The sequence below is a fragment of the Anas platyrhynchos genome, chromosome 9 (assembly GCF_047663525.1).
Source record: "Anas platyrhynchos isolate ZD024472 breed Pekin duck chromosome 9, IASCAAS_PekinDuck_T2T, whole genome shotgun sequence".
In the NCBI taxonomy this organism is placed as follows: domain Eukaryota; kingdom Metazoa; phylum Chordata; class Aves; order Anseriformes; family Anatidae; genus Anas; species Anas platyrhynchos.
In genome coordinates, this window is record NC_092595.1 from 6,541,363 (window position 1) to 6,557,044 (window position 15,682).

At 37.1% G+C, this 15,682-nt stretch overlaps 1 protein-coding gene across 18 annotated transcripts in view; it reads left to right on the plus strand.

The window, feature by feature from the left end:
* The window catches only part of NAALADL2 (N-acetylated alpha-linked acidic dipeptidase like 2), a 432,007-nt gene that overhangs the window by 394,963 nt on the left and 21,362 nt on the right, over positions 1-15,682 (plus strand). For all 18 annotated transcript variants that reach the window (XR_011811283.1, XR_011811282.1, XM_027463880.3 and 15 more), the window contains 2 exons: positions 6,786-6,879; positions 12,439-12,646. Coding sequence is in view for 16 of the 18 variants with exons in the window: in XM_027463880.3 (XP_027319681.1) it covers positions 6,786-6,879; positions 12,439-12,646 (302 nt within the window). In the remaining 2 variants the exon portion in view is untranslated. The remainder of the gene's footprint in view (positions 1-6,785; positions 6,880-12,438; positions 12,647-15,682) is intronic.

A 15,682-nucleotide genomic window follows, 5' to 3' on the forward strand; every position in this document is an offset into this window, starting at 1 on the left:
TTCCAAACAAACTGGGTTCATTCATGCGGTGCCAAGCCTAAGTTAAGCCGTTATCTTGGAAGTTGAGTTACCGATCCCTGCTCTCTGCCGCTGCAGTAACAAGAGCATGAGAACTGCCGTAACGGGCCGGACTTCATCCCTGTTCCCAGTCTCTGACCATAGCTACCGACAGACACCTCAGAAGTGTGTTTCCCCTGTGACCACAGCTGAAATTAGAATCTGGAGCATATTTTTTAGTAGTCAGCAGTGCACCTGCCCTGCGTGAGTCTGTCTGGTCCCGTCTGGGACCTGTTTGTGCTCCTGGCATCTGGCACATCCCATGATGAGCTCCAGAGCGCATTGGTGCAGGACTTGAGGCACCTCTGCTGCTGAAGGGAGGAGGACTGCTCCCTGCCACACATGGGGAGAGAAGCGGTGACCCCTTGATGTCCTCACACACATCCTTTTCGTTGGTGATCAGGTTAGAAGGTAGAAGTGGGTGAAAAGAAACAGTTTTACTAACTCTTAACTCCATATTGCCACACAGAGTTATAACAGGGGCATGGGGTAGTGCTGCTCATTAGAAATCCATACCATTTAAAATAAATATTTTGATTATGATTCAAATAAATAGTTTAATATGCACATAATTTATACTTCCATGTAATTTACATAAATATTTGAGATGTAGGAATTTCTGCATATACACAGAAAACAAAACAGGAGTATGAGTTTCTCTGAAGTGCAATTAATTTAAGGCACTGGGCTAAATGGTCCCTACCAGCTGTGAATGAAATCTATAGGTAATTTACTTTCAGTCCTCTAAGCAATGTACATTAATGTCAGCCAACAAATTAGGTATTAAGAAAATTAATCATTTAAATAAGAAAATCCTTTTGATCTTAATCTGTACATGTATGTTCTTCAGAATTGCATCAAGAGTCATGCAGCAAAGGTAGCATATGACTGTAAGTCAAGATCTGTGCTCTGCAGAAAGCTGCCCAAGCTACCATAATTCCAGTATATTTTAGTACCGAACTTTGGGCTGATGCTTTGAGCTACCTTAATCAAGTAACATGTGTAGTTTGCTACACACAGGATACCTGCAAAGAGATCCATGCTTTGTTCATTAAGACTTTTACCTCCTGGTCAGTATTTCCTGTATTGAGAATAAATAAACTATGAAATGATGGAGGGGGTGTTGAAATAATACATAATATTTACAAGACCTCAAATGTGATTTATGTTTCCCTTGGTTGGAAACAGCTATCTGTTATGAATTACTATGCTCTAATTCACCTATTGTAGCCACAGACTCATCGTACTCTTTTCTCAGAGAGCCCTCTACTGACCTAAAATGCAGTATTTTGAACCAAATATCATATAACCCAAAATTTCACCAGATTGGTAGTGTAAATACACGTCCCAGTGCTGAGGTGAATTTCAGTAAGAACAACAACAAACAAATATTGTATTATTTAACTTTTGAGAAGTTCTGAATTTTCAGAAGTTGACAATTTTAGTTCAAAGCAAACATGGTTGTGCACGCATATGGCCAGATTTCTGTTTCTTTGTCGAGAGAATATTCCTTTAGCAGTTCAGAAAAATAGTCAAAGAACTGGTCATATTCTCACCCTTCTGCCACAGGATTCTCCTTTATGACCTCAAGAAACTCAAGTAAATTTTTTGGGGTGATAAAGATAAGGAAAAAAACTGTGAAGACTGACTATGCAGAAAAAAAATCGAAAGTGCATTGAGGTCTGTGTTAAAAATGCCTATTAATTTATCTTGAGCCTCACAATTACTGCCATTTGTCCAGTAATACTAGGATGAAATTATGGTATAGCTTGGGAATCATGGATTTCATTTAAGTAGACTTGGTTTCTCATGCTGGATTAAAAAAAAAAAAAAAAAGAAAAGAAAATGATAGCTTGAAGAAAGTCTTTAAAAAAAAGCAGGAAGCAAATAAGCAAATTTGGGAAATCTGTATTATCAAAAATATTTATTTAATTATGCATGATGGAGAGGCTGGGGAAGGCTGATTGTTTTAACATTTGAGATTGCTGATGTTGGGATTCTGAGAGAGGAACTTAATGTATGCTGGGATTTATTCCTTATTTACAGGAACTATTCAAGTACTACATGCAGCGGGTCTGTTGAGTCTAGTCAGGAATCTGCACAGGTAGCCTGTGCCACCTTATTAATTGTTGGCTTGCTAATGATTGTCATGTTTTTGGTAGTTCAGCTGTCATGTGTATGCTGGTTTTCTCTAAAAGTGCACAGGTATCAGTAATGTGAAGTGTTTTTAATATGCATAGAATAAAATTATATATAACAAAAATTTGGAAGTGATAATGTAAAGGGAAGAAAAAAAAGTGTAGAATCACAGAATTACAGACTGGTTCAGGTTGGAAGGCACATTAAAGCCCATCCACTTATGCTGTTTGTAACTTGGCACATGAGATCTGAGATGTCTCTTTTGAGTTTAGCACTCACAATGTTACCAAAAATGTCCTAGAAGCTTAGCACTTACACCCACTGAGCTTTACATAGCTCATGGGCTAGATACTGTGCACAGTTCCAAATCCCACTAGACCAGAAAAAAATAAAAAAGTGGCATGTGAACTTCTGTGCTAAAGAAAGTGCCTGTACACTATATTCTAGCAGACTGTTCCCTATCATGCATAATATTTTCATATCATTGTATCCACTAAAAGTGTTTATTATCATGCAAGTTTCTGCACATATGGTAGAATGGAAGATAAGTTGCCATCCCTGCATTGTCCATCAAAAGCGGATAACATTTAAGATGTATCCCTGCAAGTCTTGACAGCATGCCCCAAAAGCAGAACTGAATGTGTGGAGGAAAAAAATAAATAATCACGTTTTTGTATTCTGTGTTGTTTGTTTGTTTTTATTATTATTATTAATAATTTTGTATTCCAGTCAAAGTGCTTTGATCTGTTAGGTAGGCAGTTTTTATATTTGAAGTTACCATGAAGACTCAGTTTAACTCACTGGTAAAACAGGTGTGACATTCATACACACAGGCATACACACAAAAAAAGGCATTTCCTGTGATGAAAGCCCTCCATTTTAATTTTCTTATTTACACTGTGAGAGAACTAACAAGATAGAGAATATTTCTAATTTACATAGATAAACATATTACATGTGTATTTTATGGTCATACAGTCTTTTGGAGAGTGATACAGATCCACGTAAAGTCCTTGTGAGATGACTTTCATAGCAAACTATGGTTCATAACTTGCGTTGGTTTTCAAGAAGACATAGTTTCAAAGTGAGTAGGTTACAACACCTTGGAGGACAAAAGAGCCAATGGCTGAATTTAAGAAGTGTCATGGGATACTAAATTGTCTTTAACACCAGCATTTTTGGTAGAGCTTTTTTTGGCTTCTGAAATATGTGTGGTGTCAGACAGGTAGAAGCAGGGACCGTCATTATTTCCTTCCTAGAAATATGTTTATGCTGTAAGGTAAAAGATCTTGAAAAAATGATACCTCACACAGTTAATAGTTATAAACCTCTGTTGCATGTTCAGATTTATTTTGCAGTGTACTGTATAACTCTACCATTATCATTATGTTTTATTTTAGTATTTATCTTTAAAGTAATTGGAAGTTCATTAAATGTCTTTTACTTTACCAAAGAATACCTTTCCCTAAGTCAAGTGTGGTAGAAATGTGTTTTTTTTTTTTTCATTTTAAATTGTAAAATAAAAGAATTTCAGAATCAATTAGCATTTGAACTACTTTTTTTCTTTAGACTGGATAATTGTGCATATGTTACATCAATTACTGTGTGCATTGTGTGTGCATCATTATGTACAAATGTTACTTGAAAAGTTGTCATTAGTGTTATAATCGGTTCAGTATGGGAATAGAATCAATTATGTTGCTTTACTGTTTCAGTTTATGAGAAAATAGTTGCATTTACTCTTTGCTAAGTTATTCTTAAATTTAATAATTCAATAGTCAGTCTGAACCATTTTTCATTGGGGAAAGGGGGGAAGAAGTTTGTCTTTATTTTCTGTGTATATTCAGTGTTGTACTTGAGGGAATGGTATATATGAATATAATACTGTAAATAAGAAATCAGTGGCCTTTTCTGTCTTGCTGCATTATGTGGGTTTGATATATGCTTCTGCAGAATTATTACTTTGTTCAAATCAATGCTCTGAGCTTTCCTTCTTGTGATTGATTTCTTACAGATTAGCCTAAAGAGTACATGATTTAATAAGCTCTGCTGTTACCTGTTCACTGACACACAAATGTCGGTATTATTACATGCAGAGCTACTATAAAATTTCCAAAATGCTTGGGTCAGTCGTAACATTTTGGTGGTATAACTTTATTTGGATAAGTAAGAAGAAACAATGTGAGTAGTCACAAAACAAAATAAAATTGCTTGGAAGAGATACAAAAGGAAAGAATTCAGATGAAAAAGAAAAATGCTTACCGTAGCATTCTCTTTAATATCACTTTGGTGCCTCAGAAAGAAACGTTTTTCCTCCATACTCTTGTGTTCTTATGCATTGCAGTAACAGATTAAAAAGAATCAATAGCATGGTATAACCATTCATGTCACTAAAATGCGTATCTTTCATATAAATATGTATCTTTCATTACGGTTTAGTGAAGGTTTTTGCAGAAATGGTGTATCATGGAAGACTTTAAATGTAGTAATATTGAGGATTCAATGGGTTTGGTCTCCATATAGAATGCCTTCTGCTTAATAGGATGTTATTTCATTTCTGCAGTTGCTTTTCTGTAGCAACTTACAGGTTATTAATATTTTGGGCAGTTGCATATTGGGGGAGTTCAGTGCAGGACAAGGAAGAATTTTGCATGGTGTATGGACATTTAAGAACAAATTTTTAAAGTTGTTTATGGTTGGATTACATGAACCTGTTTTAGATACAGTTTTGTACATATTTCTGTCTGCCCTAACGTTTTATTTTTTGTATTTCTGCAGTACCATTCTTTTATTCCTAAGACCAGTGTTTCTTATTGTTTTTCCATGCAGTGTATAAGCGCTGACAGAAAACGTAATGGCCTTCAAACATTAATGTCCCTTGCAGTTAGGATGTTTGGAGAAAAGTCATGTAAGAGTTTTCTGTGTAATACTTTAACACAGATGTCCAAACATAGTATTTTTCATCTTTCTCCAAGTTCAGGCTTAGTTCTTTAGTTTTCCTGAAAACATCCTGACATATCACCATTACTACCTACTTTTTTCTCACTCTATATACGGTGAACTTTTTCTTTGTGTTTTTGGCAATATTTTCTAGAAGTAAATCTCAGTAGTTCCAGACTATGTCTCTGCACAGATGTGGGTTGCAGTGTAATATACAGCATGTTCCTTCAGTCTCAGTACAGAGACTCAACTCAGTCTGTGGTCAGGTCAGAAACACTATTTCTTAAAAGCATTCTTAGAAATGTTGTTGGAGTTCTATTAAATTTTCTCCAGGAAAGTTGTCTTCCTGCTAATATCCTGTTTTCATTTACTTTCCTGGGAGGAGGGTTTCTTTTTCACTTGCTGTAATATTGTTTTTATTATTATTTAGAATAGTTGTCTTTTCCCACTACTTCTTATTGTAGAATTAAAATGCTACTTTCAGCACAGCAGCTATCATATTGCTTCTGAAGGACAGATATTATTTTAACATCCCCAGCACCTAGGGAAGTATTGTACAATATGATTTTGTTCAGTCCACATTTTTATCAACGTGATCACCATCACCTGCAGCCATCATTCCATTTTAGAGTGCAGTCCTACAGTGATTTTTATCCTTTTTGCAATATCAAGATACAAAGTAGATGAATGGAAGTTTCTTGCATGTTTTTGTCAGTTTGCTCTTATAGCTCCCACAAGCAGTGATGGACTTGGCAGCCTAGAGACCAAAATAATCTGATTAATCACAGGCTAGGTGTATAGTCCATCAAAAAGACACATTTTCATACATAGCTCCTGTATCATGTCTCAGCCTTGAGCTGGAGAGTGTATCTTGTGTAAATGGGGAAAAAATAAAAATTAAAAAAAAAAAAATCATAAAATAGTCAGCCTAGTCAGTACTTGGCCTCATCTCTGAAACTGTTGAAAAGAAGCATTCATGCTGTTGGGTTTCGTTGGGTTTCATGACATGTCCTAATGTCTAGTCTGGGTTGGACTGAGAGTTCACTCATTTGGGTATTTCAATCAGTAAGTTACTAAGAAAATTTAGTATTTTGTCCAAGTTGGAAGTTGTATATCTCTGTGTATCAAGTTGTTACGTATCTCTTCAAAAGATTCTAAGGTTTAAGGTCAGCTTGAATTTAGCCATGTGATTCCTAGCCAAGGGCTTGATCTGAAGCTCTGTCAATGTCTGTGATTTCTTTTTTTTAAAATGTGTATGCTCTTAAAACCTGATGACTAAAAGCAGAGACCTAAAACAATAAACCTCATTCCTATTCTTAGAAAATTGATATGTTTTATTTGAAAATGAAGCACAACTACAGCCCTTCAGAGACTACTGTAGTGTAGTGTCCTAGGTCCAAAGAAAAAGTACTGCACAGAATTCTTATGTGTAGTCATAAATTGTAATCTCTTAACATCTTTTTGTGTTGTAATGGAAAGACAATGGGTCTAGGTCAATTTCCTTTTCAAAACTATGTGCTTATGGGATATTACTAATTTTTCCCTGAAAATCCAGTGTAATGAACCTGTGTTTATTCTATGAGAAGTGCTGGTTATTTAATCTGTTAGAAACTATTTGATGTTGTTGTGTTTTCTTTTATATTTTTCAGCTAACAGGACAAGTGACTTTACAAATTGCCAATGAACCAGTTTTGCCATTTAACGCCCTTGACATCGCACTAGAAGTTCAGAACAGTCTTAAAGGTAATTCTTGTTAGAGGAATATTGTTCTCTATTAATACAGAGAAAAAAGGGAATCATCTACTCCCTTGAATCATCAACAGATTTTTAATTTCCACTTGAATGATAGCCAGTGATTTTACTAGTTAAACTGTGTCATTATATAATGTTAAATAAAAAAGGTGTTGTTGGTAAATAAAACCATAAACTGTTTATATTTAATCTGATGTTATTATGTCAGTTAAGCAATAATTACTATTAAAATCTCATAATTAGAGTTAAAGATAACAACTGCTGTGACTGTACTCCTTGATTTTATTTTCCTTCAAGACTGTATTTGGTACAAGCAAGAGAGGGCTTCTAATCCCATTGCCATTTGTCTTTATTTTCACCCATCATCTTCCTTGTTTGATTACTGCCTTAGCTTACCTTGGTGGATCATGCTGACCTTTGTCCTTTCACAACCATGAAAAATCACGATGATTTACCAATGCTTATTGTCTGTATTTGAAGCTGAATGATCTTGATGCGTTTTATATTGTGCGTTGAGGTTAGGAAGAGGGACAAGACAGTTTCTAGTTAGAAAGTAAACAAAACTGACTGATAACTTGCATATGATGCAGATACAATTGACTCTGGGTTTGGCACTGTTTGCTGGGTGTAGGATGAATGCTTTGATAAGAAAGTGCTCCATCAAGATTGTGGAGCTGTTACTAATATTGCTATGTCACCTTCTCACTTCTAGCTCTTTCTGTTGTCTTGTGGCCTTTAAGGGCTTGATAAAAGAAAAAGCATTCTGCAATCTTTTTGTATAGAATTGATAGAAGAGCTTGTCTTGAGCTGTTTAAGGTAACACAGCTAAAGGGCACAGCTGTATGTTCCCTTTGCTTCTCGGGACTGTCCTTTTCTGTTTTGTTTTCCTTTCTTTTCTACAGTTAGTAACTGGTGTGTTGTAAGAAACTTACTCCATTGCATGTTACTAAGATGTCCTCAGAACTTTGCAGAAGAACAATAAACCTTCTTACCAATTATGAAAAGAGTCTGTTTTAGCTCTAGTTCCAAGGACTAGGGAGGAAAAGGAAGTCTATGATCATTCACTATTCAGTGTCACTTGTCTACGTAAGTGTTCTGCTTCAGTATCATGTGTTTTCATCCTCCCATTTTTGTCCCTTGTCCCTTACAGTTTCATCATATTTTGGTGTATTGATAGAATCACAGAATGGCTTGGGTTGGAAAGGACCTTAAAGATCATCTAGTCCCAATCCTCCTGCCATGGGCAAGGATGCCAGCAACTAGATCAGTTTGCTCAGAGCCCCATCCAGCTTGACCTTGAACACTTTCAGGGATGGGGCATCCACGGCTTCAGGCAGCCTGAGTAAGCAAATTAGGTAAGCTCTAAGCCATCACTGGGGGAGAGAGGCCTATCAAGACAAAGTTGACTGGGGGTGAGAATTTCAGTTTTGACCTATATAGGAAGGCAGAGGTTGTGATTTAAAGCTCTTTAGCTGACACAGTGTCAGTTGTCTGTTGCTTCCAATCTGTTAGCCCCTTTCTTTTCCACAGAATGGATCTTTTACAGAAGTTACAGCAGCTGAAGTACTTGTGGTGATAATAGTAGGCAGTGCTAGTAGAAGTTTAAAAATAATCTATTTTATGATAAGCCATTTCCAGGAAAGTCTGCATGACTTTCCACAGCCCTGGCTCAACCCATACATTTCAAAACATCATTCTGAACTCTCTGTCCTGAGAAAAATCAATACAGAAACATATCTCTGTCATTTACTTGATGGCTGCATGCTCATTGCCTGCAGCTATCTGCTAATCTTCAGCTTGGGAGCGTTTTACCCGCTTGACCATATTTCCCTGATCACTTAGGATGCTTTTCAGAGTTGCTTGCTCCATCTCTCTGTAATGTTCAGACAGTTTCCCTCTATTGTTCCCACCCATTATTCTTGACTCCTACGAATGTGAAAAATGCACAGTTAGTTATCTATATATATGACAGAAATACCTTCTTTGCCATGAAACACTGACATCTTGTCTTCAGTATCCTTTCACGGATATTATATATTAGTAGTGGTAAACCTTACCATCAGGCTTATTAAAAAAAAAAAAAAAAAGCAAAAATGCATTTTCTGTGCACAGAGCATTTGATGCTGAAGGGAAAGGATGTGTATCTATTCTGTAGCAGTACGCTATATTTGCTTCAGTAGTTCTGTACTAGGTCATAGATAATTACCTCTGTATTGATATATATAGTTATATGTCACGACATCTTTGAAAAGAGACTTGTAGTAGCAACAGCAGATTAGTTTGTTTGGCTAGTAGCAGTCATGGTAGCAAAATGGAAGCTGATGGCAACATATTCTTTGCACTGGGGATGTACTTGGATTTATGTCTCTGCCCCCTTTTAGTTTTTACAAAGCTTTCACCTTCAGTTTTTTCACTGCCAGATCTGATCATCCAGTTTTGCACAATATGAAAAATCTTGCCACTGAATATGACTCCACACCATACCCAGTCCTGAGTGTGCAAGTTAATCAAAACCTAAAGCAATTTCCCTCCTCTCTTACATGCAAACACATGCGCATGGAGAGTGGGTGTCATGCCTTAACCTGCTGATTTGTCTGGGCCCATTTTTCTGTAAGTATTCCTAGGCAGGTACATTGATACCAGAGAGCACAAACACAATTTGAGATGTTAAATCAGTAGCAGTACTTTAACTGAGAACAGTTGTTTTCACAAGGAAAGGCTACTGTATTCAATGTGTGTGTGTGTGTATTTGGTGTAACCTGTTCCTGAGTAAAATCCAGTTATATTTAGCAAGTGTAATGAAATTCAACAGTATAATTCACTGATTGGGAGCATACATACTCTTGAGTCACTTTCTTGTACTTGTAATTTTATTTATTTAACAACTAAACAACCAGCTCAGATGATTCATCATGATTCATAGTGGAGAGAAAAGGACAAAGAGTACAAAATATAATAACATAGCATTGTTTTCTCTTGAGGGAAATTACACTTTTTTTTTTTTTTTTTTTTTTTTTTTCTTCTCTCTGTAGAAGCATCACAAGATATTTAAGACATTATTAGTTAATGTACCCTTTTCTTTGGGAATCATTTCCCCATCCACTACAAGCTTCTCAAGTTGAGTAAAGCATACATTGCAGTTTCTGTTGGCAATGAAGTTCAGTGTGCTGTGATAAAAACTGCTGCTGCCCTTAAAGCAGTGTCAGTAGTTCTCTATGGTAACACTAGCCAGAGACACTTATAGCTTTTGTACTGAAGTATTAAAAAAGGTTCTGTGTGTTTGTTTTATAATGAATTCTGGTTTAGAGTGTGATGTAAACTGTGCTTTTAAATCATAAATGTAAAGGAAATGTAGTTGGCTTAGGGGCAAAAAGCATGCTATGGTGAAGTAGTGAGAGCATTTACTGTTTTCTTTTTTATTTTGTTAGTATAAAAGAGTGGTGGTGGGTGGCTTAATTTCCAAATATACAATTGATGTATTTTGCCTTTATCTCACATTTTCTGTTGAAAAGACATCATAGCTGACATTTACAATCATTTATGTCATATGCAAAATAACAATTATAAATATTGCATGTTGCTTGGAGTATGAAGTCGAAACAAAAGCGTTCCATCTAATGGTGATTTTAAACCTTCCCATACTGACATGTCCCAGGATAAGGTATGCACAATGCCTGGATTATATGCCCAGAAATTGTAAAGTCTTCAGCTACATAGGATCTGTACCTGAGATTTGAAAATTGATGATACTGATATTTTGCAAATATCCAAACTGTACCAAGGTTATATGCTTGGAGAATGCTCTTCTGAGGTATCAACCTAACTCACTCAAACTTTAAATTACTCCATACTCAGTCAGGAAGATATCAAGCCTGTGCATCAAGATACTACAGTGCCTGTTATCCATTCTAATTAGGCAAGGGTGAACTGATCAAGAGCCATTAACAAAGCAACTTTGTCCCAAACCAAGACTGACATAAATCGTCTTCTCTCACTCCTGTTCACACAGGGAACTTCCATTCATTGTTGAAATTCATCCTGATAGCTCAGGAAGTCTGTCAGTTTCTCTCAAAGCAGCATCTGTCTCTCCATGACAATGTATTTTGGAACATCTCCTGTTGTGCTAGATTGGAACGCATTAGTCAGCTGAATGACAGGAATGCATATGAATCTATGAACAACTTTATCTTTGCTGAAATATATCCAATAACAATTCTCATTTTCCGTATGAGAGGGAGAATATATAATATTCAGGCACTTCCCTGAATGTCTTAGTTGTATCTATTTGTTTTTCCATTCTTTTTAAATACTCACCTTTCAGCTTCCACCCATCCACAGTTCAAGAAATTGGTTGAGTTTCTCCCTGTAGTATTTCTGATATCTCCATATATCTATTAGGCAAGGAACTTCAGCATTCATTTGACTTCTATCTTGAACCTCTTTTCTGTATTAATCAACGCAGTCACTAAGATAGTAAATGCACTGAGATTTGTACATTCAACTAAAGGTCAGCCAGCTTCTAAAGTTAAATGGTTTGTTTTGATTAAATCATCATTTAAAAGATATCTTAAATCGTCATTTAAAAAGAGGTGAATTTCTTGTCCTTAATAGGCAAAGTGAATCCTGGCCTTAAAGATCATTTCTGCATTCTAGACATGTTTTTGCTGGTTGATACTGCTTTGACTTTATATCAGGTTCAGACACTGCTTTCTCTCCATGACCTTGTATAAATTTGGTCCATCTTAATGCAGTCTACGCACACACTGGGAAAGGAAGGCATGCTCTTCACCTGCACTGCAGGTGGGAATGTATTGCATGTTCACAAGTCTCCAATACATGTATTGCTTTTTCTTTCTGGGTCGTGAACCAGGAAATACAAAATTGTCATGTGCTCCAAAGTGCTGTGGTTTTTTATTCTTTTAGTGTCTGTAACAGATTAAAAAGTAACAGTTAACACTCCGAATTTTAAAAGTTTTGAAAATACTGGCTGATTTAGAATATAATTTTGTATGTCAGTTAAAGTGTTAGTTGGCTCATTGGCATATGATTTAAGTGATTAAAAGAAGCAATTTCATATCCCTTCTAGAAGTGTTGTTAACCCTTAGAATTTTAAAATGTTGAACAAAATTCAATTAAGCTCTCTAGATTACAATTTTCTATATAGCATCTAAGCGCACACCCTTCTCTTTCAAACTTGAGAGCAGTAGCATCCCATGGAATTGACCAAACACTATCTTAGAGAGAAATTTTACAGTTACTAATAGTTAAACACTGTGTTTCTTCATGACTGTTTTTTCAATGGTAGGTTCCAAGCTGTACCCAAAATCATTCCTCACAGCTTATGAGATCTTAAAATGTCACAGTCCAAATTGATCCTCTTTGAAAAATAGATCACAACATATACACAATGATCTGTGGCTTTCCCTGATCTATTACATGATTTTTACGAAGGAAAAGAATTTCAGGCTCTAATTCCACTGTTATTTTTAATTTGTGAGCAAGATTTATAAATAATGCTATTTGAATTACAGGCAAGTGTCTTTCTCTTAGTGCTTATAGGTGACAAAGTAGACGCTTCTCAGCTGCTTGCGGTGGCATCACAACTGAGGGACACTGCAGAATTGTTCCAATCAGATGAGATGCGTCCAGCTAATGACCCCAAGGAGAGAGCTCCTATCAGAGTCAGGATGCTCAATGATGTGCTGCAAAGCTTAGAGAAAAGCTTCCTGGTTCAGCAAGCTCCTCCAGGACTTTACAGGTATGGTGTTTAACATGCTTTCCAGTTGAGCTAAAACTGTAATTGCACACTGCTTGGTGTTCAAAACTGTTGCGTATCCAAGATTAAAGCTATTTTTTTATTCCTCTTCTTCTCTGCAGAAAACGTAAGTTTATTACAATACAAGTGGTCATTAGAATACAGCACTGCGGTGTTTCTGTCATGACATCACAGCTAACAGTACTGTGTGGTGGCAACTCAGGCAACATGACAGATACTTGTGTTAGATGATACAGTAAGCTTCAAAAGAGGAAAATATTTTGAAGTCTTATAGTGCTTGACAAGCTCCACCTATATTTTATTTAACATTTTTTCCGTTCATTGAAGATTCAGAATTATACAAGACCCTATGTAGCATTACAGTATTTAATTACATAGCGTTGTTCTTGGCTGCTTCTCAGTCAGTTAAAGATGGTAATAAGGCATGAGTCAGCCACCATTTATGACATCTTGTCTCCTATAAGAATTATTCTGCAGTATTTATTCTGTAGCATTGCCCGGGTTGATTTTAAAATATAATCATTCTGTCTTTCACCTTTTAAGAAGGAAGTCTGCAGGTCTGTTTCTCTAACCATAGATTCTGGTCTGCAGGTCTGTTTCTCTAGCCATAGATTCCTCTACCTAAATATATAAATAAATGAATAAACTGTTGGTAGTTTGTAGCTTTAAAAAAGTTTTCTAAGAAAGAACTGGACAAGTCTGCCCTGTGTAATGCCAGGCTTTCTGGCTGCTCAGGAGAAGTAATAAAGTGTCCTTCTGCACAAAGTGTCTGGAGCACTTTATCTCAGTCCATCAATGTAGTGTTTTATACAAAGATATGCTTTGCATGCCCTGGGCTATAAAATGAGGTCATATATATTGTCTAAGTTCACCAGGCCTACTGGGACAGTTATGAAGGCCTATGCAGCTGAAGGAAACCAATGGCTCATCCATACTGACTATTAGGAGGGGTCCCCAGGTAGAACTGTCCCTAAAGCTGTACCCAGATTTTACTTTAGAGGAAATTGTTTGGTATGTTCATGAAAGTGAGCTCAGAAGTGAGCTAGCATACATACACAGGAGACGGACAGAGGCCAGAACAAAGAAGTGCACGAAGGATCTGTGTTATGTGGGAATATAAATGTACTTATAGCCAGAGCCAGCTACAGTAATAAAACAATAATATGTTGCAGGTGATGGAAAAAAAAATTGTCAAAGGTCTTGTTCAAGTTACTGCAAGTGATTGTTTCCAGTGGGCATAAAGTAGACAGATGGTAAAGGTAGGCTTTGGAAGAAAAGCAGAAAGCTACAGCATCAGGAGGAAGAGATTCTTCCAAGTGTTAGGAACAGCATAAAACAAATGCAGTCACCTTTTAACAATACCAAGAGGAAAAGAAAAATAAAAGGGTAGTTGTGATGAACCCTACAGTGTCAGTGAATAAAAACCCCAGAGCTATAATACAGAAAATATGATGATGATATTTGGGGAGGGACTAATTTGCTTCATTCCTGCTATGACTGGATTTATAATATAAAGAGATACACTGAAGTGTAATTAAGGAAAGTCTAATATTCCAGGTTCAACGCTGCTATCTTTCTTGTTTGAACTGGTATGGTGTTGCAAAGGATCCTTGAAGGATCCTATGAATATAATCTAAAGTGTCTGTGTTGCATCACAATACATTGTTGAATCTGGCCCAGTGTATGCATTTGTTTTTTATTTATAAAAATAAATTCTATGAGAATATAGTATTTCAATGATTTTTTTGTTTGTTTGTTTGTTTTAATGAGGACTTCTAATGTTTAAATTCTTGCAGTGTTTGCAGTATTATGTTTGTTATTCAGCAAGATGTAATTGCTAGATATACAGGTAGAAGCTAAACTGAGTTTTTCACCTTCCTCCTCACAGCAGCACTTCAGGACAGAGCGCAGTATTTACACTGGCAAAGTAGATAATGTGAAGGTGAAAGTTTTGTAATTTTCCCCTACTGATTTCATTAAATTTAATACAAGATTTAATAGTGGATGATAAGGTTACTTGACAGTTTGAGGGAAGTATTTTTTAATTTTTTACTCTGCAGTATTCTACCTAATATCATCTGTAGTATATGGCTGTAAGGTACACCTTGTGTATCATTTAGATGATGATCGTTTAGAAACTTATTTAAAAATAATGCATTCTTTGTACTGTTCAAGGCATGCAGTTGTAGGCCCACCTTTAATGCAGACAGAATCAAGGAATCATAGAATCATAGAATATCCTGAGTTGGAAGGGACCCTTAAGGATCATCAAATCCAACTCTTAACACCGCACAGGTCTACCCAAGTTCAGACCATGTGACTAAGCGCACAGTCCAATCTCTTCTTAAATTCAGTCAGGCTCGGTGCAGTGACCACTTCCCTGGGGAGCCTGTTCCAGCGTGCAACCACTCTCTCTGTGAAGAACCCCCTCCTGATGTCAAGCCTAAACTTCCCCTGTCTCAGCTTAACCCCGTTCCCGCGGGTCCTGTCACTGGTGTTAATGGAGAAAAGGTCTCCTGCCTCTCGACACCCCCTTACGAGGAAGTTGTAGACTGCGATGAGGTCTCCCCTCAGCCTCCTCTTCTCCAGGCTGAACAGGCCCAGTGCCCTCAGCCGTTCCTCGTACGTCTTCCCCTCCAGGCCTTTCACCATCTTCGTAGCCCTCCTCTGGACACTCTCCAACAGTTTCATGTCCTTTTTATACTGTGGTGCCCAGAACTGCACACAGTACTCAAGGTGAGGCCGCACCAGCGCAGAGTAGAGCGGGACAATCACCTCCCTCGACCTACTAGCGATGCCGTGCTTGATGCACCCCAGGACACGGTTGGCCCTCCTGGCTGCCAGGGCACACTGCCGGCTCATATTCAACTTGTTGTCTACCACGACCCCCAGATCCCTCTCTTCTAGGCTGCTCTCCAGCGTCTCATCGCCCAGTCTGTACGTGCAGCCAGGGTTTCCCCGTCCCAGGTGCAGGACCCGGCACTTGCTCTTATTGAACTTCATGCGGTTGGCGATCGC